Genomic DNA, 27764 nt, shown 5'->3' on the forward strand with positions numbered 1-27764 from the left:
ATGACGAGGACTGGATGACAAGGTATTAATAATTCTAGTTAGAAATTGTGATTCTCCTTTTATTATATATCACAAAAGTCTAGAGGACTTGGAAAAACTAGCAATCTGTAACAAAAACAAAACTAAATGTATCAAACCAACAATATGGCAGGGCTCACTACTGACGACATCTTGTATCCTTACAATGATTGGGTGAGACCCTAGCCACTGAGTTGCTGAGAGACGAAGCCTGTGGTTACGGGCATCATCCATTGGTTGACTCAGAAACCAATGGGACTCGTCTGCTAGAACACCATCTAACTCCAGGAGCGAGCTGTGTGGCCGCTTCTCCAGAGATTTCTCCTAGAGGCTGCTGGGAAGGAGGCAGGCAGGGAGGGGGCGCTCCGCCGACTTCGTGTGAGGAGGACCGGACTTTTCCTAGCAGAGGCGGCCGGGGTGTCCGCTGAGTGTGTGAACACTGCGAGTGTGGAGGGCATGGAAGAGATGAGGCCTAGCAGCGGACCCCAGGCCTTCCCGTCCATCTTCCCCCCGGGGCTGCATGCCATCTACGGCGAGTGTCGGCGGCTGTACCCGGAGCAGCCCAACCCCCTCCAGGTCACCGCTATAGTCAAATACTGGTAAGGCCACACTGCCCTCCTCTCTGTCCTGTGTGTGTATATCGTGTCCTTTCCAGGACCGGGAGCCGCTCTGTGAGCCCTTCATACTGCGGGATCCTCTGTACTCACTACACCCGGACTCCGCACTTTACGGCTGCAGAGGCAACTTTACAATGGCTGGGATGGGTTGGGGCAGTGGGACCTCATTCTGCAGGAGAGTTCTGATTGTGTGCTGGTAAGTATGGTTACTGAGGACCCCCGTAGTGACCGGGGACCACCTCGCACTAACCGAGGACCCCCGTGGAGACTGGGGACCACTTCGCACCAACCGAGGACCCCTGTGGTGACCGGGGACCACCCCGCACCAACCGAGGACCCCCGTGGTGACCGGGGACCACCCCGCACCAACCGAGGACCCCCGTGGAGACCGGGGACCACCCCGCATCAACCGAGGACCCCCATAGTGATTGGGGACCAACCGAGGACCCCAATAGTGACTGGGGACCATCCCGCACCAGCCGGGGAGCCCCGTGGTGACTTGGGACCACCCCGCACCAACAGAGAACCCCCGTGGAGACGGGACCACCCTGCACCGAGGACCCCCGTAGAGATTGGGGACCAACCGAGGACCCCCGTGGTGACTGGGGACCTCCCCGCACCAACTGAGGACCCCCTTAGTGACTGGGGACCACCCCGCACCAATCGAGGACCCTTGTGGTGACTGGGGACCACCCCGCACCAATCGAGGACCCTTGTGGTGACTGGGGACCACCCCGCACCAGCCAGGGAGCCCTGTGGTGACTGGGGACCACCTCAAACCAACCGGGGACCTCCATGGTGACTGGGAACCCCCATAACCAAAAATGTGCATTTGCAGCGCATTTGTCCCGGAAAAATGCTGTTAAAACGTGGTTTAAACTGCCTGTCAAGTGATCGGAATGTGGATGTAGCCATATAGTAGTCATATCACCTGTTGTACAATTTCAGTTCATAAAATGCACACTTGTATGGACCTCTCTAGAATGTCCTTGTTTAAATGTAATTTATTTGATATGTTACCATTTTGATATGCTACTTCACTTCCTGGAGATTCTGAAACAGAAACAATGTCTAAGGGCTTGTTCAAGCCAGATGTGTTTGGATACATGCAGAAATGCCTTCCAAACATAATGGCAATAAAAATGAATGTTTCTCAATGAGTGTAGTTAAAAACAGAAAATGAACTTTGTCTTCTCTTTACGTTTTTCTTTGCATTCTGGTGTGATCCAGCCCTATATTTTATCCACTTCAAGTCCGGATGCTTTCATCCCCTTCCAGTCCAGTCCAGGCCAATTTTCAGCTTTCAGCACGATCACACTTTGAGTGACAATTACTCAGTCATGCAACACTGTAGCCATATGAAATTTTTATTCTGTTTTAGACCGAACTTTCCTTTGGTGGTATTTGATCACCACTGGGTTTTTTATTTTTTGCTATATAAATGGAAAAAATACAGAAAATTAAAAAAAAAAACATTTTTTTGTTATAAAATTTTGAAACTAGATAATTTTTCTTCTTAAATTTAGGCCAAAATGTATTCTGCTACATTTTTGGGATAACAATAACCCAAAGCAGTTTATAATATTTAGTCTGTGTGAAAGCTATAGAGTCTACAAACTATGGGATATATATTTGAAAATTGATCTGTTGATATCCTAAAATACCAGACGCTGGTATGGCATATGGCAGTGAATATGACGCTGGTATGGGGTATGATGATGATCAGGACATTAGCCTCATGTATGGCGGTGATCAGGACGCCGGTATGGCAGTAGCCAGGATGCTGTTTTGGGGTAGGGGGGTGATCAGGATGCTGGTATGGGGTTTGGCTGTGATCAGGATGCTGGTATAGGGAATGGCGGTGATCAGGATGCTGGTGTGGGTCATGGGGGTGATCAGGACGCTGGCATGGCGGTGGTCAGGACGCTGGCATGGCGGTGGTCAGGACGCTGGCATGGCGGTGGTCAGGACGCTGGCATGGCGGTGGTCAGGACGCTGGCATGGCGGTGGTCAGGACGCTGGCATGGCGGTGGTCAGGACGCTGGCATGGCGGTGGTCAGGACGCTGGCATGGCGGTGGTCAGGAAGCTGGCATGGCGGTGGTCAGGAAGCTGATATGGCGGTGGTCAGGATGCTGGTGTGGGGCATGGCGGTGATCAGGATGCTGGTGTGGGTCATGGGGGTGGTCAGGACGCTGGTATGGGGGTGGTCAGGATTCTGGTGTGGGGCATGGCGGTGATCACGGTGTTGGTTTCAGGTATGGCGGTGTCTTGTGTGCACTGGGACAGGTGATAGGGACTGGTTGCATTATTTATTATGGGCATTGTGGGGCAGTGATCTGGGACACTAAACTGGGACACTGTGGTGGCTGGCAAGGCAGTGCGTGATTGCACAAGTGGCCTGACAGGCTGCTGTACACTCACACTGCAGGATCGCTTCTGTCTGCGCTCTCACTGAGATAAGAGAGAAGTGATCTCTATTTTCAGTTTAATTGTTTACTATGTGACTCTGTGATTGGTCACAGCAGTCACATGGTAAAACATCACGTGAGCCGCGCACGAGCCATCGATGAGGGCTGACATTCAGGAACATCGGCACTGCTTCCTGTCTGCCATCGATGTAGAATGGGCGGACCGAAGAGGTTAAAGTGGTTCTAAAGGCAGAAGGTTTTTTTTTTTTAACATTTAAAGCGAAGCTCCAGTCATTTTTGTAGAAATGAAGTCAGCAGCTACAAAAACTATAGCTGCTGACTTTTCATAAACAGACGCTTACCTTTCCCCAGATCCAGCGGTGTCCTCACCTGAGGGGTGCAAGGGACCGTCGTCTTAACTATGGGCATCCAGCTGTGACAGCTTGCGGGTTCACAACAGGGTGCCCACTGCTCATGTTCGAGCCACGCTGCATGTTGTAATTGGTCTCGCAGTCTTCAGAAGACTGCAGGGAGGGAGGGGCGAAGGAAAACTTCTGTTCGGGTTGCCTAGGTGATCCGAGTGGAAGTGGGAGCAGGTACCTGTCAAGATACATATTATTATGTTACTGAGTTTGGTGCTGTCAGTCTAACACTAATTGCTCACTGACAGGCAAAGAGAGCAAAGTGTGTTGTTCCTCATCATTGTGAAATCGGAGGGTTGGAAACAAGTGACTAACCTGCCAAATATTTTGTAACAGTTCAGTCTTCTGATGTAACTTAAACAGTCCACACACTTTATATACCAATAGTGTATTTAGCCTTTTGCCTGCAGCTTAGTTTAAATATAATTGTATTTCAGTGATGCGCCTTTTTTCTTTAACTCGGTGCTTTTACCAAGTGCTGCAGCATGTTGGAACGTACTGTGAATAAATGCTACATCTTTTTCAGTGCACGCCAAAGCAGCCTGTTGGTGTGAATTGAAGCCATAGGACATAAGGCTGTTTCCCTCATCTCTGTGTTGGGAAATGCACCACAACAGTGATAATGTGAATGAGCCTTTAAGTTGGTTGCTGTGTTTGCAGACGTCATCAGAATAAAGGACCATGTGCACATGTTTGATTTCTCGCTGTATGTGGCCACCAGTAATGGCTTTCATCTTCCTTTAGCATTCTGTAGATTTGCTACTAGAGACGCTCAGTCTCAAAGAAGTGTGTTTTGTTTTTTTTTAATACTTCATACTTACCTAGGTGGATGCAGCATTGGTCCCCTGCCGGCTCTAAGGGTGAGAACTCGGTGATCACAACGACCGCTGAGTTCTCACAGCCTTTTTGGGCAGAGACTGGTGGCTGTCAGTCACCACTGTCTTCTCCCCCCCCCACGCTCGTTGGAGCGCTGGGCTGTGGAGGGAGTGGCTGGCTCAGGCTCTCGGCGGATCGCGAAGAGGCTTAGCCAGGTGCTCCTTCAGACTCTGGGGTGAATCCCAACTTTAAAGTCGGGATAATTCCCCAGCTTGGGCCAGCTGTGTGACGTCAGCTGACAGAGGGCTTCAGCCCGCTGTCAGCTTAAAATGGGTCACAGGAGTGCAAAATGAACTGCACTTCTCCACAGGGGATGTACAACAAAAAGAGCTTTGGCTGTACTTCTCCTTTTTAAAGCAAAAAACCATTGTCAAATAAAATGAACAGATATGATGTGTATAGAATGCACAGAAAACACAGCGCTCCTTACAGTATTGTATAAACAGAAAAAAAGGAGAGAAAAGCGCCACTACCTAAGTGTAGCATTTATTAAAACATGTTGGTGAAATGAAAAACAATAAATATGCACTCACATTTTAAAAGACATTAAAAGGCGTATCAATAAGTCTCCAGCAGGTGACCAGGGGAACACCAGGAAGAGCCAGCAGGGTGTATATTACATGGATGAGAACCACTGTGGACAGCAGGGAAGTGTTTCAGGCCCACAAAATGGCTGTGATGATATCATGCGTAATGTTGATGGGCGTGGTTATGCATATCAGGGTGTGGCCCTCAGAGGTTTTGATAAGAGCCCCTATACTCTCCTCTGGTGGCCTGTGTCTCTTACCTCCCTTTCATTCTAGTACATCAGCCTCCAACAGTGTGGCATTCAGAACTTCTGGGAGTGTCAGATGTTTGTGTTCCCCTCTATGTGCTGCTGTTCCTTCCACCCTCTACAATAATGCTGTGTCTAGTGACTTGAGAGTCAGAAGAAAGAGCCACAGCTGGAGGGGCACAGACATTTCACATTCTGGAATTCTAGGAAGCCAAAGACACTGACAGAAGCCTCCATACTGAAAGACAGTAGCTAGTGAATATAGAGGTCCTGCTCATACAGGGTACTATGGGTATGATGTAAGTTATTAAAGGCAAAGACTGATGTCTGATGTATCATGTGACCAGCTTTTTTGTTAAGTGTTAGGTAATAACCTTGTTTAATCTATTTGTGACAACTGTTGTTAGGGCTTGAAATTGAAGTGCTCTCTTCTTTGTCACTACAGATTAACATTATTATGATGATTAAGCAATAATAAAGTATAAGAAAACACTACTACTACTTTAGGTTGTGTAATAGTTTTTGTAGGTTGCCTTGTTTGTTTTGCCTCTTAAGTCTGATCATGCAGGAACAGGATTATGCATTTAACTGTAAATGTGTAGCATGGGGCTGTACATGATTACAATGGGTACTCTAACCCAGTAATATCCGCCTCTTGGTGTGAATTTGTTTCACTTTGGAACTGCTTAAAATTGGTTGCATAGGTATCCCTGAACTGTGCACCAATTTGTCTGTAGTGCACACAACTCCTAGGTGGCCGATGCCTTTACATGACTGGTACTGTAATGCCATGAAATAAAAATAATTCAAAATGATTCACTTTTGATTGCTCTAGGATGAAACTTGGAGGAACAGTATAGATGTCCCTCCTAGTGGAATTGGTGGTTTGGAGAACCTGGCTGTTCGCTTACAGAGCTTTTTCTATTGGGTTCCAAGGATATAAAGAATCACTTGAGTTGTGCAATGTACCACAGTGTGCCTAAAACAGAAATTTATAATTTGGGTCGCCTGCCACAAGGTATACATTTAATTGATCTATCTTTTATTTTCCTTTTTAGGTTGGGTGGACCTGACCCCCTAGATTATGTGAGCATGTACAGAAACCTTGGCAATTCATCACTTGGTGTTCCTGAGCACTGGCATTACGTGAGTTTTGGGCTGAGTGATTTGTATGGAGACAACAGAGTACATGAGTAAGTTTTTTTTGTTGTTTGTTTTTTTTTTTTCTATGTGTTTCAGTGACATTTACACCACTGTCATCCTTTTATTTGTCCACTTTTTGGTAAAGGGTTTTGAATAGTCAGTTGACATCCTGGTGGGTTGGATGACCTCTTCGAGTTGTGGAGTGAAGCTTTGGAATGTTGTCACACAATTATTAAGCCGGGTAGGACTCTGCAAACATTTGTTTAGTAAACTCTTACAACCTGTCTGTGTATGGAGGAACTTCTGCAGAGATGGAAAGCGTCAAACTTGACAGAAGCATTTTGTTTGGGAATTATGTCTCTTAGTTGCACACCTCATCTCTCAATGTTTGCTTCCTGTTGAAATCGCATTCTCTTCTTTGCGGTGCAGTTTGCATTTATGCATTTTTTTTTTTTAGTGACGCAAATCGCTCCGCAAAGTATTGGTACTCAGTATCGGCGAGTGCTTGACTGAAAGTATCAGTACTCTTATTCGCCATTAAAAAAATGGGTATCAGTGCATCTCTGGTTTATACCACACATCCAGTAGCCTTACAGCTTAGTGAGGGACATAGTTCGCTTGAGCCAAGCTGGCCCAGATGAACTATGTAAAGGTGGAGATCAGCTTTAAGGAAAGGCATACACTTTCTGCAGCGTTCAAAAAATGCTCCAGGTTGTAAAGCTGTATATATCGGGGGCAGCATTTCTTTTCTGTTCTCCTATACCAAAGGTCTTTTCGGGCTTTCTCTGCCATCTTGGCACTTTTCAGGCATCCGGTTACTGATGAAATCTCCATAGATGTCTGTGGAACCAAAATCTAATTCTGGCTACCTGCAGAGAAGCATGCTAACTGCTGAAGTTTATATGTGACGATCTGTGAGTCTGGGTTATATTTGGCTCTGGTTTATCCAGCTTTTACAAGCATGATTTCTTCTTGAGCAGTACATGTTATGATTTGTAATTTGATAGTAGTGCAAAAACTCAAATACTTTCCAAAAGTGCTCCTCTCTAGAGTAGTAGTGGCAATCTGTGGTGGAAACTATCAAGAATTATATGAGGATGAGTTTTTTTCTGTCTTTGAAGGAGCAATTGAAGACCCCTACCACAGTCATATGGATACACAAGGCCAGTTTAAAGAGAAACTAACTTGCTAGCTTGTTTTTGGATTGTGGAAGAAAATCTTGCAGACATGGGGGTTGATTTAGAAAATGGACTGTTTGATTTCAAGCGACTTTGCATGGGAATTTTTCCCCAGAACTTAGTGAATATGGGGAAGCTTGGCTGCATTTCCATCATCCAGCCGTGATTGGGTATTCTTTGCAAAGTGAAATTCCATCACATCCACTAAGTTCTGGGGAATGTTCCCATGCAATGTATCATTTCCCTAACAAAGTGCCTATTTGCCTTCCACTCCACAATCCACTCTACAGATGGCATCCTTGATAGCAACTCAAAATCTCAATGCTAAAGGCAAGCCTTTAAGTTTAAAGGATATGTTCACCTTTAGCAATATTTTACATGCTACACCCATATTCAGGGAGTAAAGTACCTGCCGACACCCTGACCTGATTCTCCCTCCCCCCTTCTTCCCGCACCCACTGTCACAATTCAGAAACGGCATGGCTATGCAGGGCTTTACCCACACAGCCGCATCATTCATTCACAGTGTAGTTGCAGGAAAAAAAATTGTATCATATATGGCTTGTTTTATACACCTGCCACAGACATACTATTGTCTTTCATTTTTTATATCACCCTTAACACCACACATGTCTAAATTTTTTTTTTTTTGGAGTATTTTTGCCACTGAGCTTGCACACAAATGTTAAAGAACTCCGAAATGGTATTAAAATCTGTATAATAGCTATGTGTTGATAGTTAAGCAAAACTGTTAATGTGATTTTTATTAAAAGTGCACACTTTGTTTACAACTCACCATTTTCAAAATCTGACATTTCTAATGCAGCTTTTTCTTCGATTCTCGAGCTCTGGGAGGAGGTATCTCAAAAGCGGTGATATCACTTCCTGTTTGTGTTTGTCACTGCTCACTGAGACTACAAATCCCATCATGTCCTGGGAATTAGAGTCTTGCGTAGGCAGGACCATGGATGTGTATGTGGCTGATCAGTAGTGTTCTACCTATAGGACACCACCCACATTATGGCACCCTCTTTTTTTTCCTTTCCCTTTTTGTGTGCGACTACACTGTACGTTCTCCCCCCAGTATTACATATGAATGTGATGAGATTTGCACAACCAGCAGGGACTGAGACTCCTGGTCTATCAGTGAAAGTGTTAAGTTTTAGGAGGTGGAACACACCTGGAACCTCCTGGCCCAACAATCTTAAAGAGAAACTTTAGCTTTTTCCCCCTTCTGCTTACCTTTATTCAGCACAGTAAACATACTCGCTAAGTCTGTGGATCCAGCGTTGAGCTGCAGGGAGCCTCCTCTCTGCTGCATGGGTCTGTCGCTTCCATGTTCCCTGTGACAGCTGCCGGCTCTTCCAAGTGCAGGTGCCGTTAGACCTGCCCCCTCCTCACTCAATGGGGTTGTATGTCATTCGTCCCAGAAGGCACCACGTCATTTGCCTATGCAAATTCCAGGAGGGGCTGGACAAGTGTTTTGAACTAAAAAAACAAAAGGAAAAAAACAAAACAAAAAACGATAGCATGGGGGTTGGTGGGGCAGTTGAAATGGACAGCTGGAGAGTGCTGCAGGCAGGTGAAGGACTGCTTTAACTATGCTACACAGAGGGCAGATTATACTGAGCAGCCTGAGACTACCAGTCTGCCCACTGAGCAGCGACATACTTTCATTACTGCTTGCTTTACAAAAGACTGCAGTGGGGAATGTACAAGACTGGTGCCCAGGGGGAAATTGGGCATATCAGCCACTGGTCTTGTAAACCGGATATGAGAGGGATAGACCTTTCTAGTTTTCTCACTGCAAGGGGACTATGTACAGTAACGTCAACATTACTGAAAGGTATGGAATCACTCGTGTGTTTCTATTATAATTTCAGCTATAAATTTCCTCCATAAGTAAATGATGTGAAGTGCTTTTATGAGTAAATCATATTGTAATGATAGATCTAAGGCAGTGCTCTTCATCCTCCATGTAGGGCTCATGTTTTGTTATTCTGTTCTGGCTGTTTACATATCTTTTTGCATTTGGTCCCTTCATTGGATTGTGCACATTCCTCTCTATCCATGTGGCTGTTTTGTGGTATGACATCTGGAGGGATCTTTCCCATTGTCTTGGTAATTTAGTTCAATTAGTCAAACCTATTTCCAACATTTCAATTTTAGGAACACTTTAATGTAAACAAATGTTCAGATTAAGCATAAATGAAATAATTTACACACTACGTGTGATTTTACAAAACACAAACAAAAAGTGATGCCAGAACGGTAACTGATTTGTCAGTAAGTAAACATTTTGTAAATCTGTTTTTTAGGAACTGCCATCCTATGTCCTGTATATAAATGTATTTTTTTTCTTAATTTTGGTGCAGATTTATTATGCAGGTGGGCAGTAAACTGGCTTAGGTCATACTAGGGGATATTAACTAAAAAAACCTTAAACATTTTAAATTTGCTTTCATTAATATCATCTGTTACTGTGAATGACTACTATAATTGTGTATGCTATGTTCTATCATTATTTTCATGAAAACAGAAATATATTTCTATTATTAAATTACATTTGCTGCTTTTCCAGATCACATAGCTTGATTATCATCTGGCCTCCCTTGTAGTTTCTGGACTGTGTTTGGGCTCCTTGTACATGTTCCCCTCAAGTTGGCAGCAATGCAGCCATGTCAGCGGATCCATCTGCTGGTCTGCCAAGTGTTGGATAGTGTTTTGAGGCTCTGCAGGGGATTGTATGAGAGGAATTGGCTACTCCTAGGTCTTTTATTCACACAGGCTATGTACTACTCAATGTACATCTCGCTCTTCAGGAGCCCTATAATTTAGTACCTGTTAGCGCTGCTTTTTTTATTTTGTTTGATGAAAATAATAATTTCTATATACTGACTTGGAAGTTATTTTATATTATACCTAACAATCATAAAAAGTTCCCTAAGCACCACTTGCAGTTAAAATGGCCATACATACAATATTAAGGGAAATACAAATGACCTTAAAACAATTGTAACATTTCAAAAGAGATAAAGGTTATACATTTTTTTACAAGTACAGGGAAATGCCAGTTAATCCCATCAGAAAGTTGTGTTCCTAACGTCCACTCTGGATTTCATATGGGGTGGCAGGAGGTAGTTTTTTTTTTTTTTTTTTTTGTAATTCCTGGAGTTAGACTTTATCTGCATTACTTTGTTAGGATATTTTTATTTAAACAGTTTATTTAAAAATGTTTTCACACATGATTCGTACATTTTTCTTATGTTAAAAATGTATAATCTTTTGTGGGGGAAACAAATTCTAAATAAGCCCCTAAATGTATCTCCAGCCAAAACTTTTTTGTGTCATGGTTACGGCAGGGAATGATTAAAACCTCTGTCGGGTGTTCATTGCAGTCTGTGTGTCCTGGTTAGTTGTGGAGAACACCATCTTCTTTCTTTTTTTTTTTTTTTTTTTTTTCTTCTGCAATTTTTTGAAAGCCTATTGCTATATCTGCAACATATTGCCTCATGCCTCCTGCTGTGTGTTTTTTATATTAAAATACAAAAAAGGGAAAAATAACAGTATATGTTCCAGCAGACCAGTTCAAGAGTAGTGACCTGTTTAAACCGCCTGTCCTGACAATCCTCGGCTGCTGCTCTGTATAATAAACATTGTGTTATTGAAAGGGTATTGAAAGCACAGTATAATACAGTTGCATGCTGCTTCTAATATGTGTTTTCTACACGTGTACTCGATAATATAGATCAGTCTCCCAGCTACTGATATGCTTCCCTCTGGGGTTACTTCTACTTTGAGGCTCCGCGCACACTAGTGTATTTTTGTTTGTTTTTTTTGTAGCATTTAGGAGCGTTGGCGTTTTATTAACATTTTTTACAGTACATGTAGGCGAAAAAAATCTGTTAGAAGCGTTTTAGCATTCAACGTTTTTCTTTTCCACTGGAAAAGCATTTCCAAAAACTACAAAAACATTTTTTTTTCTGCTTCTAACAACCTGGTCACATCAAAGCCAATTTTTGAAATTGTGCGACTTATACATGATTTCAAAATCGGGTGACCTGCCGATTTCATTGCGATATGAAAGACATCTGACACAGATGTCTATACAAATCACAACAAAAGTAGTGCATGCACTACTTAAGAAATCAGTGCGGCTCCGACCAAGTCGGAAACGCACCGACATGACTGCTCAAATAGCAGACAAAAGTGTGCGACTAGGCATACAATTTTCAAGTTGCAGGGCATGCAGATTGCAAGCCAAGTTGCACCCGATGTGACCAGGGGCTAAATGCCAAAGCTTGAAAAACGCTACTAGCACTAAAATGGTGTGCATGGACACATAGTATAACATTATTTAGCTTCTAGGAGCTTAAAAACCGCTAGTGTTCATGGAGCCTGAATTTTTATGTTTTTATTTTTTTTAATTAATCTGACAAAAAAAAATCTCTTCCCGTATAGGTAATACAGCATAAGACAACTGTTGGAAGATTTAAATTGAAGCATACAAGGTGGTGGTAAAAAAAACACCCAGGAATCTCATGAATGTTTTTTTTTTGCCTTTCAAGTCTTTTAGAGTGTTGAAAAAAGTGCTGTGCTGTCAGGAAAACTTCTAATTCAATATAGTACATAAATCACAATATACATTGTATTGAATTAGAAGTTTTCCTGACAGCACAACACTATTTTTTTCAGTTGTCTATAGATATTTATTTGTGAATAACAGGATGTTTGATCCTGCCTTCTCTGCTCCTCCCCTTCTACTGTCCCCAATCCCTCTGCTGATAGAATAGAGCCTTGGATGGAAAGCTGCACATGCTCAGTTTGGTGCATATTGCTAGAGAGTTGTTTTCTTTTCTTGGGAGGGTGCATGTGATCAGCACAGGGCCAATCATCACTGTCCAGACAGAGGGTCAGAGGTCATGTAGCCTTATAAGATAATAAGGGGAGAATGAAAACTCCTACAAGCTTTAACCAATGCTCTGCTGGACACTGATAGAAGTCACAAGACTGCTATACATTGCTGATGAGTAAAGGTATTTAGAAGTTTATATTTACTAAAATAATTGCATTTCCATGTTCTCTGTACTGTGGGAGACCAGATATAGTGAATTCAGGGTCCTGGGTTTAGTAACACTTTAATTTGCCAAGCGCGTATTAAGCACAATGCTGGATCACAAAGTCTTTTAGAGTATTCACATTGGATGATTTTCGCAAACAAAATGTGACATTGTTGGACTAGAGATCAGACATAGAATAAGGTGTTAAACCATCTGTTTTCAAGGTACCCCGGTATGTTCTATGCCTGTTTTCTTATGAGTTGGATTGTTGTAGGTGCCAGACTACTGTTTTTTAGCGTTAGGAGTGCTAGGAAATCTAAAGTGCAGAAAGCTTGTTTAGATCTTTTGTTTTGCCACCTCTGGTGCACACTTATGTTTTCTGAGGGTATGGGGGATTATCTACTTTCCTTAGTGTTTAACAATTCAGAGGATCCAACCATTTCATTATCTTCACCCTGAGCTTGGCTGAATTATTTAAAGGTGGTAGTACACATGGGTGTTGTCTTAGATGCTCAGCGATATCCAAACCCACTTAATGCCACACTGGAGAACGTTAACTAGCGTAGCCCAGAAACATTTTGAACCTTAGAAGTTATTTGGCTTTGTATAGTGGCTAGATAGATGGATAGAAAGTCCCCTCCTAGGCATAACCTCTCCCCTTTTGGTTAAAGTTTGTTTTTTTCCTAGTGTCTTAAATAATGGTCATACTTTATCGCAGTCTCTGCACAGAATCAGCTAGTTTCTCAACTGTCCTACCAGGGGTTCGAAGACTTGGCTGCTTCGCATCCTATGCTTGAGAAAGGAGCGCGCCGGTCCTCGGATCTTGCACATGCTCAGAAACGTGTTGCATGCCTATGACGTCACATGCCATCACCGCTGCTCCGGAGTATACAGGGACTTGCCAGGCTTTCATCTCCAGGCTTCATCTCACATTACTCCAGCGCTCTCTACTGTTCAGCCGGAGTTCACACAGACTTGCCAGGCTTGCACTACAGGCTCTACTCTGACACCTCTTCTGCGCTCCCTGCTGTCCAGCCAGCATTCCTGTTCTCTAGTCCAGATTACTACGAGAGGTTGTGCATTGTTAACCTCTTATGAGCCCACTTTTTACCATCTACATGTGAGTGGTTTTAATTATGTTCACCATTAAATACCTTTTACAGTCTACACTCAGAGGCTTTGCTTTTCTCTTCTTGCTTTGCATCCCTTGCCTATGGCTTCTCTACACAAAGCGGGATGGTGCCTGGACCCCTCACTACACATAGGGATGGGCCTGTAAGGTTGCCGGTCAGCACTGGATCCTGCAGAAAGGGATCCTGCACAATGATATAGTGCCTTGCAGACTGGTAGGGTGCTACACATGTCCAGGGCAGTTATCCCCAGCTAGTAAATTTAAGTCTCTGAAGACCTTTAAGGCATAGGATGATGGCTGTGGGGCCATAGGGGGCCGTGTTGGGTGAAGACTGCAACCTCTGAGGGGGTTCTGGAGAAGGAGTGGTGAGTGCCCTGGCTGCTAAATTTGCTAGTACCTCTCTCCCTCTTCTGTTTATTATTCTCGTACACCCCCTTCCAGGACTATGACTGTTTGTGAGTTCCCTTCAGCTATTTGCACATTCATTCTTTATCTTTTTAGGGCTCAAAATATCACTGTATTAAGTTTCCAGGGTAGATTGAGTGTTATGTAGCAGTAAGAGTGTTTAGGGAAGATCTGGGAAGCTGCCGGCATGCTAAGTATGAGGGTGAAATGTTTTCTCTGCCCCATGCGCTGTTTCAGCACAGTATGCTGTGAGCGCATGATTAAGTCACATATAGGGGGTGAAACTCGTATATGATTGTAAGCTCCAAGGATCAGGCCCTCCTAATCCCTCTTGTATTGAACTGTATTGTTGCTGTATTGTCTCTCTTTATATTGTAAAGCGCTGAGAAAACTGTTGGCACTATATAAATCCTGTATAATAATAATATGGCAACCATCTTGCAGGACCCTGTTCTTTTACATGGGGCAGCAGCAGAGTACCTAGCGTTGTGAGACTGCAGGTCACCGAAACTATACTTAAAGGGGCAACTAAACAGTTACCTAATGATTACACATAACCAACTTGCTGGTATATATAATACACATTGCTTCAGCTGACTGGGACTGCTGCTTTAAGCAGCATGGGTTCCAAAGTACCTGTTGGCCGGCAATGTCTTAGCAACGACAAATATGTGGGGATTTAGGAGCTTGGGAGTCCCAAAACCCCTTTACTGGAAAGGAAGGAACCTGGTTGTAGCTGCCTTTGCAGTGTTGGGGGTCAGCTGGTTCTGTGTTGTTTTGACACTCCCTTTACATATTTGTTCGTCCACGACCTTCCTCCAGTTCCTTTTGTGAAAAGGGAGGAATTCTCATCTGCTATCTATGGTTTACAACAGCGGCTCTTAGGAATGCTTGCCAGCTTGGACTGTCTTGGTTGCAAGCTGAAGTGTTCTTTCTCACCTCGCCCATTCCTACTAATGGAACAAGAACCAGTGGAGAACGAGATAGAGGAGAATGATAATTCCAGTAAAAGGTGACACAGTAGAATCTTCATCCAAAGAATCTCTACTCCTGAAAAACCCCGGGTTCAGGGTTTACCTCAAACCCAAAAGGCCTTTGTTAGTTTTCTTGCGAAAGTTGTCTGAGCTGATTTTAAGTCAGCACTTCCCATGTCCTGTACTCCATAGGTTATGGGATTTTGATTGTGTCATGCATCACAACACCCTTTTTCCTCATTTAAAGAATATTTTGTACAGACTGGGCTTACTCCGACAAGGTGTGTGTTTTGCCAAAATGGTGTGGTTAGCAATAACCTATGAAAGTGAGTTCACAAAAAATGGAGTATGCTTTCTGTGGATCCAGCAGATTCTTATCTCGAGAAAACCCCCACATGTCCAGGGGACAAGGTCTTAATGTTTTAAGATGCCTTGGACAAATGTCTAGAAACTTATTAAAAGCCTCGTTTGGTCTGGTGGGAGTAGCCTTATAGCTGGCTTTTGCAGCTGTAAATATGTGCCGAAGTTTAATGGTCTGGGCTTGTTCCAGAATGAGAGCGAGGGATCCTACTTGTGGTGATACAGATATGACAAAAACCTGGAGGGTTTCCCATATGCTCTTAGCTTCTGGGTGGACGCCTTGAAGGACCCTGTATAGCACCTTTCTCGGCTAGGGGTGTTGTCTATACAGGATGTTATGGCTGTAGTGTTGGTCTGTAGAATTACACTGCAAGAAGCATATGGAACATTTACTAGTGGTGTACCAGAAATTAAAATTCTGGACCGAAACCGAAAATTCAGGATGCACTTAGCCGAAAACTGAAATAGTCAGTTGATATTTTTTTTTTTTTTTGCTATCGGCAAAATGCTGATAACCCTAGTGTCAGCTGATGTATCGGTGCATCACTTACATTTACCTTTTCATGGGCAATGTTTCTTCTGTCCTGGATGGTTACATTGAGAAAGTGACTGGGTATTAACACCCCTTAAAAAGAAAGCAAAGCCTATGGTTCAAAAACTTGCTTCTGCTTCTATTTCCAAGAAGCATTTTTTGCCAATTTCAGGCCTCGGACTCGAAGTGCAAATCCTGATTCCCACTTCTACAAGAATCCATGGACTCCAAAGCCCTCTAAGCTGGGGGACAAATCCTCTTCACGATGAAGTGGCCGCACTTGCTCAGATGAGGGGACATTTGCAGGCCCTTACTGAGTTTTTTGGCAGTTGGATGTTGTCCCATCTTGTACCTCGAGACTCAGAGTTTTTACAAAGTGAGAAGTGTTAACCAGAACACTGAGGGTCTCAAGAACCGGTCCAAAGCTTTATTCAAATGATCACATCATAGTTGCAAAAGGTCACATTTTTTGAGCATCACAGGACCCCTTCATCAGGCTTGTGATACGTTCAGTGCAGAACAGAAGAATATTTATTTAATTCAACGTCTACCAGTCAGTGAGATTTGACTCTCTCCTGACATAATGACCTCATAAGCCAGCCAAATAAAATCAAATAAAAAATAAAATAAAATTGAAAATCACATAACTACCTAAACACCTCATAATTGGGTTTGTCAAAATAGCCATCCATAAAGTCTAAATTTATGGTAATGTTGCAGAAATAGGTAATGGTCACAAATATCCAAAAACCATTACATCAGTGTGTGGGTGATCCAATGTGTGAGGGCACATTTAAATGTTTTTACATCAGGTCCCAGCGGGTAAACAAAGTCCTGCAATTTGTGTACTCGTTGCCAAGCACCACTGGAGGTGTGTACATCATTCACCAATGGCGCTGTGCGCACATGCACTTTGATTTGGGACGGTCGCTGGTGTCATGTAAATCCATGACGCTGGAACATCAGTAGCCGCCGGGCTTTCTTTCCTAAAAGTTATTAGAGAGGCGAAAGGAAGCCGAAACGGTGCAAAAGCTAATGGTAAGAGTGATCAGTACTCGTCACATGCCGGGGGACAAGGCTCTTTACATTTTTGATGTGATGCGTGGTGTTACCTGAAGTCGGCTACTGCAATTCGGCAGTCTGATTCCTTCTTTGAGGTTCTTGAAGGGTCATGCAGCTTCCATATCTACAATTTCCCAATAGATTCATAAACTTATTTCTCAAGCTTATGGTCTGAAAGGGAAAATTCCACCATTTTTTTTTCTACAGGGCGTGTCTGTGACTCCTGAATTATTAATCATCAAGCTTCGATTGCTCAGTTTTGAAAAGCTGCTACCTGGTGTTCAGATCAACGTAAGCAAAGTTTTACCACATGGGTGTTCGGGCCGCCAACGGCGCCACCTTTAATTGCATGTTTTGCCAGCAGCTGCATGAAGTTATTTCCTGTTCTGGGTTAGTTATTCGGGCCTTATGAAAAGGCCATTTTTGTCTTGTGATGTAGTCCCAAGTAAAGGACTTTGCCAATAAACTTAAATTTGTTTTGCTGTGTCAATATACAATAAATCTGTTTGATTTGAACCAGTTGATTCAAAAGTGTGTTGGGAACAAGATGGTGTATGCAACATTTTCTGCTACTTTTACACATCTACCTGTTAAATGGGGTCCTTCAGAATGCATCAAAAATACACATGACCTAAAGTTTGCATTTTCCGAACCTAATAACATGATGTGTGGCTGACAAAATGCTTCTAGCATCTTAGAGGTATGGGGGAGTTTTTATGGTGAGCATTATATTCTGCATTGTTGAGGGTGTTGCTGCAGGAGAGTTGGCCTTTAACATGTGAGAGTATTTCATCAATAAACCAGGAACAGAGGGGTAGGGAGGGGGCAACACTGGAGAGCCGCTGTCTTGTGTGCTGGAGGTAGACCTCCCCTGAAGAAATAGCTAACATATGGAAACCTTTTCCTACAGTGTATTTGGTTTCAGATTGTGATTTGTTTGAGCTAGTTAACACCATCAATAACACAGGAACACAGAGGCCACCAACAGAGCTAGACTGGCTTTATAAAAAGCAACAAGCCCTAATCTCAGAGGAAGAGTTTCTCAGTGTATACACTAAGAACGTTTTTCTGTTGATCAGAGGTATTTTATTATTAAATATACTTTTAGGCCTGTACTCCTTTTCTTTTTTATTTAGTTACCAGTTACATTGGTGACAGCGGTGATACTACAGCTTTTGCCTAAGCTAGAAATGCTGTCTTCCTTCGTCACAAATCTTGCAAAATCCTTTTTAGGGATGCTTTGTTGATGAGCTGGGTTATGTGGTTTTGTCACATCACATACCATGTGATGGCTTTTCCAGTGGAATTTATTATTCACCTCAAAATGCCAATAGGGCTTGTTGATAAATTATTTCAGGTGTGGAAAATGACTTTTGTTAGTGGCTTGATTTAAAAAAAAAAAAAGTGTTTTGTTGGTCAGATTTCCATGGACTGTTTTCAAGAATTCATGATTATTTTTCTCCAATAAAGCTACATATTGACCATATGATTTATTACTGTTGTCTAAGTGGATAAAAAGTGCCACAAGTAGTCTCTGAGAAACACATGAATTAAACTATGGACATTTATGTTGCCAGGATTTTTTTCTTTTCTTTTTGACAGAAGGTTTTTAAAGGGAAACTGTAATGATTTAGATACATATATTACATAAGCTTATTGGATTTTAAATGTTTTATATCTCTTATGGCTTCCTATCTTGAAACTTTCTTTAGTTGAAATTTAAACTTTAGACTGTTTTATTAAGGGCAATTGATATAATTGCTGATTATAAGTTTAAAGTGGTTCTGCAGATAGGTTTTTTTTTTACCCTTTTTTTTTTTTTTTTTTTTTTTTTTTTTAAGTGGTAGTAAAACCAGTTAATGCAAAATCTGCTGACAGGCAGGATTTTTATAATAGAAGAGACCTTACTAGTCCCTTCTATTATAAATATTTCCCCTGCCTGTGAGTGGTAATATGATCTGAGCTGTGCATGCGCAGCTCAGACTACATTTATCGCCTGCTCTGTGTGCTGTGGAGATGTGACTTGCATTTGTGGGAGTGACGTCATCACAGCCTGGCTATTCAAGTGGCCAAAGATGAAGAACCCTGAAGAAAGACTGTGAAATTATGGCACACCAATGCCTGGAGGGAGCAGTGACAGCGCAGCGCTGGAGAGCTCTGTTTGCAGGTAAGTTTTCATAATATGCTAATATTCAATGCATACTAGTACATTAAGACTTAAACCCACAGATGGACCATTTCTCTTCTTTTTTTAAAAAAAGACTTTACTACCGTTTTTAATGCATTCTCGGCATTGAAGTAATAACCACCTGCAATCTCGATTCAGCGAGGTGCACGAGAGCAGGGGCTCTCTCAATGCTCTCCCTCTTTTGTTGGCTCAGACAGCAACTGAAGCCATTGCCTCCTGTTGCTGTCAATCACAGCCAGTGAGGAAAGGGCAGGGCTGTGCCCTACCAAATGTGTCAGTGGACACACACAGCAGTCGTAGGAGCGAGTCCGGACAAGTACCCCCATAGCAGGTGGCTTTCTGTGTGGGCACTTGTCAGGGGGGAGGAGCCAGGAGCACCAGCGTACAACCCCAGAAAAGGATATTGGCTACTATGTTGCACATTGCACAGAGCAGGTAAGTATGACATGTTGTTTTACAATCACTTTAACCCTTGCCAGGTCTGTACGTCGTATGGACCTGATAGTGGGGGGTTTTACACACAATCCAGTGGTTGCAGTCACCGGGATTGTGTCTAAAACTGACAGGTAGACTCCTGCCTGTCAGGTGTAAGCAGTCAAGCTGCAGCGCTGCCGCACCATTGCTTCCACAACCCCCAGTAATGTGCCCCCCGTGTGCGCGTACTCCCATCAAGTAATCTGGGCTTTTCTTGCCCATCTGCGGGACCAGGGCCGACATGGCTGGTGTGGGAGGGTGCAGAGAGAAGAGAGTGGACATATATGCTCTCCTCGCCTTCTTATTGTGACCTGGGAAAACGATGCGTATGCTGTCACTTCTGGGTCATCGCTGTCACTTCACTCAGAGAGATGTATTGCAATGGGCATCTACACATGAAAACGTTGATTGCGATACACTTTACACATCGCCGTGCATGCCGGAGTGAGAGCAATAATTCTACCACAAAACCTCCTCCAGAACATTAAATTGATGACCTGGCTGTAGAGGCTTTTTGAAGCGTGGCCTATAGCCTTTATTTTATTGTATTTATTTGCCCTAATATTTACTTTGGTGTGTTTTTTGTACTGAAATTTTGCATTTCCTAGACCTTTGCAGTAATATCATGTGACCTAAAAAATTGGAACTATATTTTATTCTCTAGGGTGTCTGCTTTCTGAAAAATGATTTTTTTAAACCTGTACAAAAAAAAAAAAAGCAAAACGGCTCTGGCAGTGAAAGGGGTTAAAGCCCAAGTGGGGAAAAAAAAAAGAAATCCGTGTACTTGACCTGATTTATTATTAATCAGGTGTATGTATCCTTTGTGCTGGTGACTGTTGTATTTCTTCAAATCTTCCCCTTTCTCCAACCCCATGGTCACCCCTACCTTCGCAGCAGTAATCTTCCGGTGTAGCATAATTTAATAGAGCGGATGGTGCTGTGACAGGCGATCAAGAAGAATGCTAGACTAGCTCTGCCCTTTCCACCCAGCTCTGCCATTCATAAAAGCCATACTACAGCTTCTGTGAATGAGAAGAGATCTCTGAATGGAGAATAATTAACAAGGTCTGCCTCCTTCATTCATATATCACCTTTCGTTCGTAGATACTGTAGTGCAGCTTCTATGAGTGATGGAGCGGGTGGAAAGGGTGGGCATAGTTGGGCACTCTCAAGGAATCCTAGAGCCAGCAGCACAAGGGAAACATCAGAATAATAGTTGTCCCTTGTGCTGATAAGGCTACACGAATGCTTTAAGCATTTTTGTGTGTAAATTTCAGCTTGGGCTACTGTTTTTTTGTAAAAAGCTCCTTCTCCTGGCTAACAAAGCAAATGCAAAATATTTAATATTTGCCTGATTATTTTTTTTTTCCCTTTCAGTCCTGAAAACAAAATTATGGTAAAAAATAAACCAGCATTCCCTTACAAATTGCCCACATTAGGGAACTGCGGAAAACAACTGAGTAAATATAGAGAAGCTAATAGTGACCAATCTGGTTATATTCATGTATAAACACAAGCAATCTCGTACATGGTGCTTATGGCAGCTGTGCAAACCTGCCACTGTATATGCTAAATAGCAGTGCTCTAAGAAAGCTTTTTATACATATGTGATTGGTATGTCCCTGATGGATGTAGTGGTGGCATGGGATTTGAGGGCAGAGTATTCTACTTTTTTTTGTTTTTTCCTTTTTTTTTAAACTTCTAATGTGGTCACACACATTGATTGTTTTCATACCTCTTGAGCTTTAGGATTGGATATATACTTGTACAGCATATAGCGGTCTGTCCTTGGTAGCCTTTATTGTCACTAGAGGGGAAAGAGAGTTGTGTAAATACTTCTGCTAGTGATCGTTGGATTGTGAACTTTTTGTTTGTCAGGCCCTTTTTGTTATGCACAGTATTGCATACAGTTCAACAATGGCGGGCAGGCTAGTAGTTTAGAAGCTAGTTAAATTAATTTGTGAGCCAGTAGAAGCTTGGCAAAGTTATTATAAGCTCATTGTTTTTGTGACCACCCTTGCAAAATTTGGAGGACTGTGCCTTAGAAACTAAGGGAAGGAGCGAAAGTTATTGGAGTAGAAGATGGTGGCCCTTGCTTATCATAGCAAAAATGGCAAATGGGCCCAATTTCCCAATCCAAATGCCCTCCAGATTGACCCTTTTGAAAATATGCTCCTTTTGTCAGGACCTCCCTAAACCACCATCAGCTTTATACTCACAACTGTCCACACTATCCACTCCTAAAATTTTGAATTAATTTGATGGAATACTGATCTCCCCTCTTTGTAGAAGACAGTCCTCCTCAGTCACTTTGTCCCCCACTATGATATTGGCAAGAGATCAGTTTTTGCAGCTAAAATTTGTCCATAGGATTTACTATACCCCACAACGATTTTCTGTAATATATCCTAATAGGTCAAACACCTTCCTCCGCTGTGATCTAGATGTAGGTACCTACTTCCATATGTTTTGGTCTTGTTCCAAGTTACAACCACACTGGCAAGGAGTAGTGAACACTATTAATGCTCTCAATATACTGTCTTTACCATGGACCCTCTAATTTTACCGTTGGGTTCTACAGATATACTGACTATACCCAAGTACACTAAGCTGTTTATCTTTTATGTATTATGCCAGACGGGAAATAATTCTCAAGTGGAAATCTCCTTCACCTCCGTTCTCATTAATGCTTCCCTGGTAGATTGGGGGTGTCTTTTAAATTTACTGACCTGTGTATATACTCCAACTGTGAATACTGTGTGGATTTTATGTTTACTGTCTATAGTCTGTGAACTACCTTGCCTTTACTAATGATGCTGCTGTATACCAAAATGTACATTTAGTTGTTTGTCATAAGGTTAAACTTTTTTTTAATAACGCTATTTGTTAAAAAAAAAAAAAAAGCAACTGGAGCAACTTTTTTTTTTTTTCCCCGGTCTGATAAGCCTTTTCCCCAGACTAGGGTCGACTCAGAACCAGAGCCAGGTACATGAATCTCTCAGTGCCTGCAATGAAATCAGTGTCCATACTGGCCTCCTTCCTCCGTATGCTCCCTCCTCAGCCACTGCGCCATGAATCACAGGCTAGGCGGGCCTGATGGGGAACTAGTCTCAGATTTCCTCCGTCAGGCTCCACCTACCAAACAGGTTTTGCAGCCATGGATTTGAGTTATGACATGGGCAGGACCTGATGGGGCAACTCTGTTAGACTAGTTTCTCATTGGGTACGCCTCTTCTTTGACAACAGATGGCGGGATGAATTCCAAAGCTTCTGTTTGACTGAATGGCAGATTAGGAATCTGCATACTGCCATATGCTGTCAATCACAGGCAAGGCAGACCTTATAGGGGACTAGTCTCTGAGTTTCCCATCAAGCTCCTCCCACTTCAGTTATGTGAGAACCCACGGCGTTGGTTGCTAGGATGCGCGTGACCTTCATCCTAGCAACCAGTAAAGTAAAATGAATTAAAAACACATTTAAACATATTAATAATTTAATGAGCATGCAACTCAACTTCCATCCCCACCATATGCAAACGTTTGAGTTGGTTTTGGTTACTGCTAGTTTGCTTATCTATGAATTGGTGATTATTGTTTTAGAATATGTCACAGCCATAGTAACAAATTAAAAAAAAATGGATGTAGTAACTACTTGAATCTGGCGCAGGCGTCCGTAATTGTACCAAAAAAGTGTCAAGGCTCTCGTGAATTGGGCGCAGGACATATTAAAGGGTCCATGCCAACAGAAAAGTGACATTACTGCTTTACTGAATTCCCCTGATTGTGTGTTAAACATTACCTGTCACATGCTTCCTACTGAAGTCTCCATGTCCAAGATTTTCTAGTGAGGATATGTAATTTTTTTCTAATTTGCAATGCTTGTTTTTATAGATACACAGGAGTTGATGGAGCAAGTGGATTTGGGTTTGAACTCTCCTTCAGGCTGAAAAGAGAACCTGAAGAATCTGCACCACCAACATGGCCTGCGGAGCTGATGCAGGGGCTTGCCAGATATGTTTTTCAGTCAGGTAAATTAAAAAAAAACAAACTAGTTTATAGGCAAGGTTGATTGATCGACTGATATACACTATATTACCAGAAGTATTTGGACACCCCTCCAAATCATTGGATTCAGGTGTTTCAATCACCTCCATGGCCACAGATGTATAAAATCAAGCACCTAGGCATGAAGACTGCTTCTACAAACATTTGTGAAAGAATGGGTCGCTCTCAGAAGCTCTGTGAATTCAAGCGTGGTACTGTGATAGGTTGCCATCAGTGCAATAAGTCCATCCATGAAATTTCCTTGCTACTAAATATTCCACAGTCAACTGTTAGTGGTATTATAACAAAGTAGAAGCAACTGAAAACAGCAACACATAAAATGACAGTGCGGGGTCAGCACATGCTGAACGCATAGTGCGCAGAACTCGCCAATTCTCTGCATAGTCAAAAGCTAAAGTCCTTCAGACTTTGTGTGGCCTACAAGGTTAGCACAAAAACAGAGCGTAGAGAGCTTCATGGAATGTGTTTCCATGGCCAAACAGCTGCATCCAATATCCATCCTTGCATCACCAAGTGCAATGCAAATTTTCGCACGCCACTACTGGACTCGAGAGCAGTGGAGACGTGTTCTCTGGAGTGACGAATCACGCTTCACTGTCTTGCAATCCAATGGACATGTCTGGGTTTGGCATTTACCAGGAGAACAGTACTTGCCTGACTGCATCAAATTTGACTGTGTCAAATTTGGTGGAGGGGGGATTATGGTGTGGGGATGTGTTTTAGGTGTTGGGCTTGGCCCCTTAGTTCCAGTGAAGGGAACTCCTTAAGGCATCAGCATACCAAGACATTTTCATGCTCCCAACTTTGTGGGAACAGTTTGGGATGGCCCCTTCCCGTTTCGAACATGACTGCACACCAGTGCACAAAGCAAGGTCCCCAAATACTTGGATGAGTGAGTATGGGGTGGAGGAACTTGACTGGCCTGCAGAGTCCTGACCTCAGGCCAATAGAACACCTTTGGGATGAATTAGAGCGGATACTACAAGCCAGGCCTTCTTGTTCGACATCAGTTCCTGACCTCACAAATGCGCTTCTGGAAGAATAGTCAAACGTTCCCATAGACACACTTCTAAACCTTGTAGACAGCCTTCCCAGAAGAGTTGAAGCTGTTATAACTGCAAAGGGTGGGCCAACTCAATATCGAACCCTACTAAGACTGGGATGCCATTAAAGTTTGTGTCCCCCCTCCCTCTTTCTCTCCCCTCCCTCTCTCTCTCTCTCCCCCTCCCTCTCTCTCTCTCTCCCCCTCCCTCCCTCTCTCCCCCCTTATCTGCCCCCTCGCTCTCTCCCACCCGTCCCTCTCCTCCCCCTCTCCCCCCTCTCCTCCCCCTCTCCCCCTCTCCTCCCCCTCTCCCCCCTCGCTCTCTCCCCCCTCGCTCTCCCCCCCCTCGCTCTCTCCCCCCCTCGCTCTCTCCCTCCTCCCCTCCCCTCCCTCTCTCCCCCCTCCCTCTCTCTCTTCTCCCTCTCTCTCCCCCCCTCTCTCCCCCCCCCTCTCCCCCCCTCTCCCCCCCCCTCTCCCCCCCTCTCCCCCCCTCTCCTCCCCCCCTCTCCTCCCCCTCTCTCCTCCCCCCCTCTCCTCCCCCCCTCTCTCCCTCTCTCCTCCCCTCTCTCCTCCCCCCTCTCTCCCCCCTTCCCCTCTCTCCCCCCCTTCCCCTCTCTCCCCCCTCTCTCTCTCTCTCTCTCTCTCTCTCTCTCTCTCCCCTCCCTCTCTCCCCCCTTCCCCACCCCCTCCCCCCTCTCTCCCCCCCTCTCCCCCCCCCCTCTCTCTCCCCTCCCTCTCTCCCCCCCCCCCTTCCCCACCCCCTCCCTCTCCCCCCACCCCTCCCCCCTCTCTCCCCCCCTCTCCCCCCACCCCTCCCCCCTCTCTCCCCCCCTCTCCCCCCCCTCTCTCTCTCCCCTCCCTCTCTCCCCCCCCTTCCCCACCCCCTCCCTCTCTCCCCCCCCACCCCCTCCCTCTCTCCCCCCCACCCCCTCCCTCTCTCCCCCCCCTCTCTCTGCCCCCCTCCCTCTCTCTGCCCCCCTCCCTCTCTCTCCCCCCCTCCCTCTCTCTCCCCCCCCTCTCCCCCCCCCCCCCCGCTCTCTCTGCCCCCCTCCCCCCCTCCCTCTGGTGACAGCATAGGAAGCATTTTGGTTTACTTTGCCAAATGCTGCTGTGTTAGAGCAATAGCTGAAAGCTCATTGATTTATATCTATAACCTGATTTCAGGTGACTGAGACCTTTTTTCTCTATCAGACATTTATACACGTATGGTGCAGCTTAAAACAGGAAAGGGAAATGAAGAATGCCCTTGTTTTTCTTTAAAAATGTACACAAAACTGCCATTTAGAGGAAAACGCTGTAAAAGCAACTTTTTACAGTATCGTGTTCTTATCTGTGGTACTACTTCCATTGGCAGCTTACAGGAGCAGGAATATCTCAGCCTGAATCCCAAGTGCAGTATTCAAGGAAGCCTCTGACAAGAGCCACATTTTTTATTTATCCCGCCTCTGTCCATACAGAGATCAGTAGATCCAACCATTGCATCCCTCAGAGCCAGGATATTATCTGTATTATGGAATTATACCTCAGCTGTTCAGCTCTGTTTGTTCTTTAAACTGGCTTTATGTGAAGCCTGCATTCCTAGTCACATCACATTTTCGATGGACACCAACTGATTGGCGTACCCTCCTGATTATTGGAGCAAGCTGGATTCTTCTGGCTCTTTGTTACTTAAAAGAATGTGATAACTGTGACTGGGAACTATTGAAAGTCTTTAACACCATCCTTTGAGTACTTAAACTCTTGTTGAGCATGAAGTATATACATTCTGTTTCTAATTAATTGTTTCATAGTGGAGACGGTAGCTGCCTGTATTCATGGTGAAAGTATTATAAACTGCAGGCTCTGAGTTTTATTGCTTGGTTAATTAACTTGTCCCATGAAAGGGCTAGCTGTATGCAACTATTTAGAAATCCTCAAGTGGACTATCTGTATACCTGGTACTCTCAAGCCTCATAGACATTTTCTCTCCCTCAACCATAAAACCGTTGGGATGTAACAACTTTTTGGCAGCAAATGCTTACCGGCCCATAAAATATGTGATAAAACCTGACCTGTGTGTTTAGTAGTACTTGATGACAGAGCCAAGAACTGTTTTGAGCTTTGTTTTGAAAAAAGAACAGTTCTCATTCACTGATACTCCATAGGGCAAATAAGCTTAGCTGCTAGAGGCAACAACACGTTGTCCATTTAAAACCCTGCTAAGTAAGGCAGGACAGCTGACTGAATATATAGCCAAACTCTTGGTGGATGTTTTTTTGTGATTACATGTTATATGGCTGATTACAGAGAACACCTTCTGCAGCGGTGATCATGTGTCATGGCACAGTCCACTGGACAACAGTGAGTCTCGTATTCAGCACATGCTTCTGACAGAAGACCCCCAAATGCAGCCAGTGCAGACGCCGTTTGGTATTGTATCCTTTTTACAAGTAAGTGCTGTACAGGATTTACTGTCAGATGTTTTGTTTGACAAATGTGCCCACGGTGTTGTTCATTCCTGTTAAATTGAAAAAGTACAATGTGGCCTTATTATTAACAGCTAATTTGAATGGTTGAGGTCCTCCCGGTTTCAGCCTCTGAAGCAAAATTAATAGTGCGGTCAGACGAGAGTGCTTTGCTTGTGAATGTCAGCAATGAAATGACATAAAAATTTTCTTTGTTTTTGTAAGTAGTACTTCTTTTTTTATAGCATCTTCATTGAAAGGGCCTATTCAGATGTGCATATTCCAGTGTGTTATGTTAATGCAGCCCATGCCAGCGCACCAGAAAGTACATAAAAATTAGTGAGCTGCTTCTGAGAAAATACTTTCTAACGCACAGTATTACTGTGTGATGCACTGCCTGGGGGGAAAAAAGGCACTTCTCCAGCACATGGTTTAAAGCACCACAATAGTTGGATTTGAATGGGCCCCAAAGGTTTTTGATAATCTCCTGAAATGATTCTCTCACAAGTACAGTAAATATTATTTTTACATATACCAAATGCCTGCTTTGATTTACTGGCATTTTAAATAGGCTTTCTGGTTAAATAGA

At 43.6% G+C, this 27764-nt stretch overlaps 1 protein-coding gene across 2 annotated transcripts in view; it reads left to right on the forward strand.

Annotated features, from left to right (window-relative positions):
• The first annotated feature begins 279 nt into the window (after positions 1 to 279).
• SUFU (SUFU negative regulator of hedgehog signaling) overlaps positions 280 to 27764 on the forward strand; it is a 76926-nt gene continuing 49441 nt past the window's right edge. For both annotated transcript variants that reach the window (XM_089683302.1, XM_089683303.1), the window contains exons 1-4: positions 280 to 617; positions 6176 to 6310; positions 23516 to 23652; positions 27018 to 27160. In XM_089683302.1, coding sequence (XP_089539428.1) covers positions 475 to 617; positions 6176 to 6310; positions 23516 to 23652; positions 27018 to 27160 — 558 coding nt within the window. In that variant the 5' untranslated portion in view covers positions 280 to 474. The remainder of the gene's footprint in view (positions 618 to 6175; positions 6311 to 23515; positions 23653 to 27017; positions 27161 to 27764) is intronic.

Source organism: Staurois parvus, unplaced genomic scaffold (assembly GCF_062004578.1).
Source record: "Staurois parvus isolate SC_StPar_1 unplaced genomic scaffold, SC_StPar_1.0 ptg000303l, whole genome shotgun sequence".
Classification (NCBI taxonomy): domain Eukaryota; kingdom Metazoa; phylum Chordata; class Amphibia; order Anura; family Ranidae; genus Staurois; species Staurois parvus.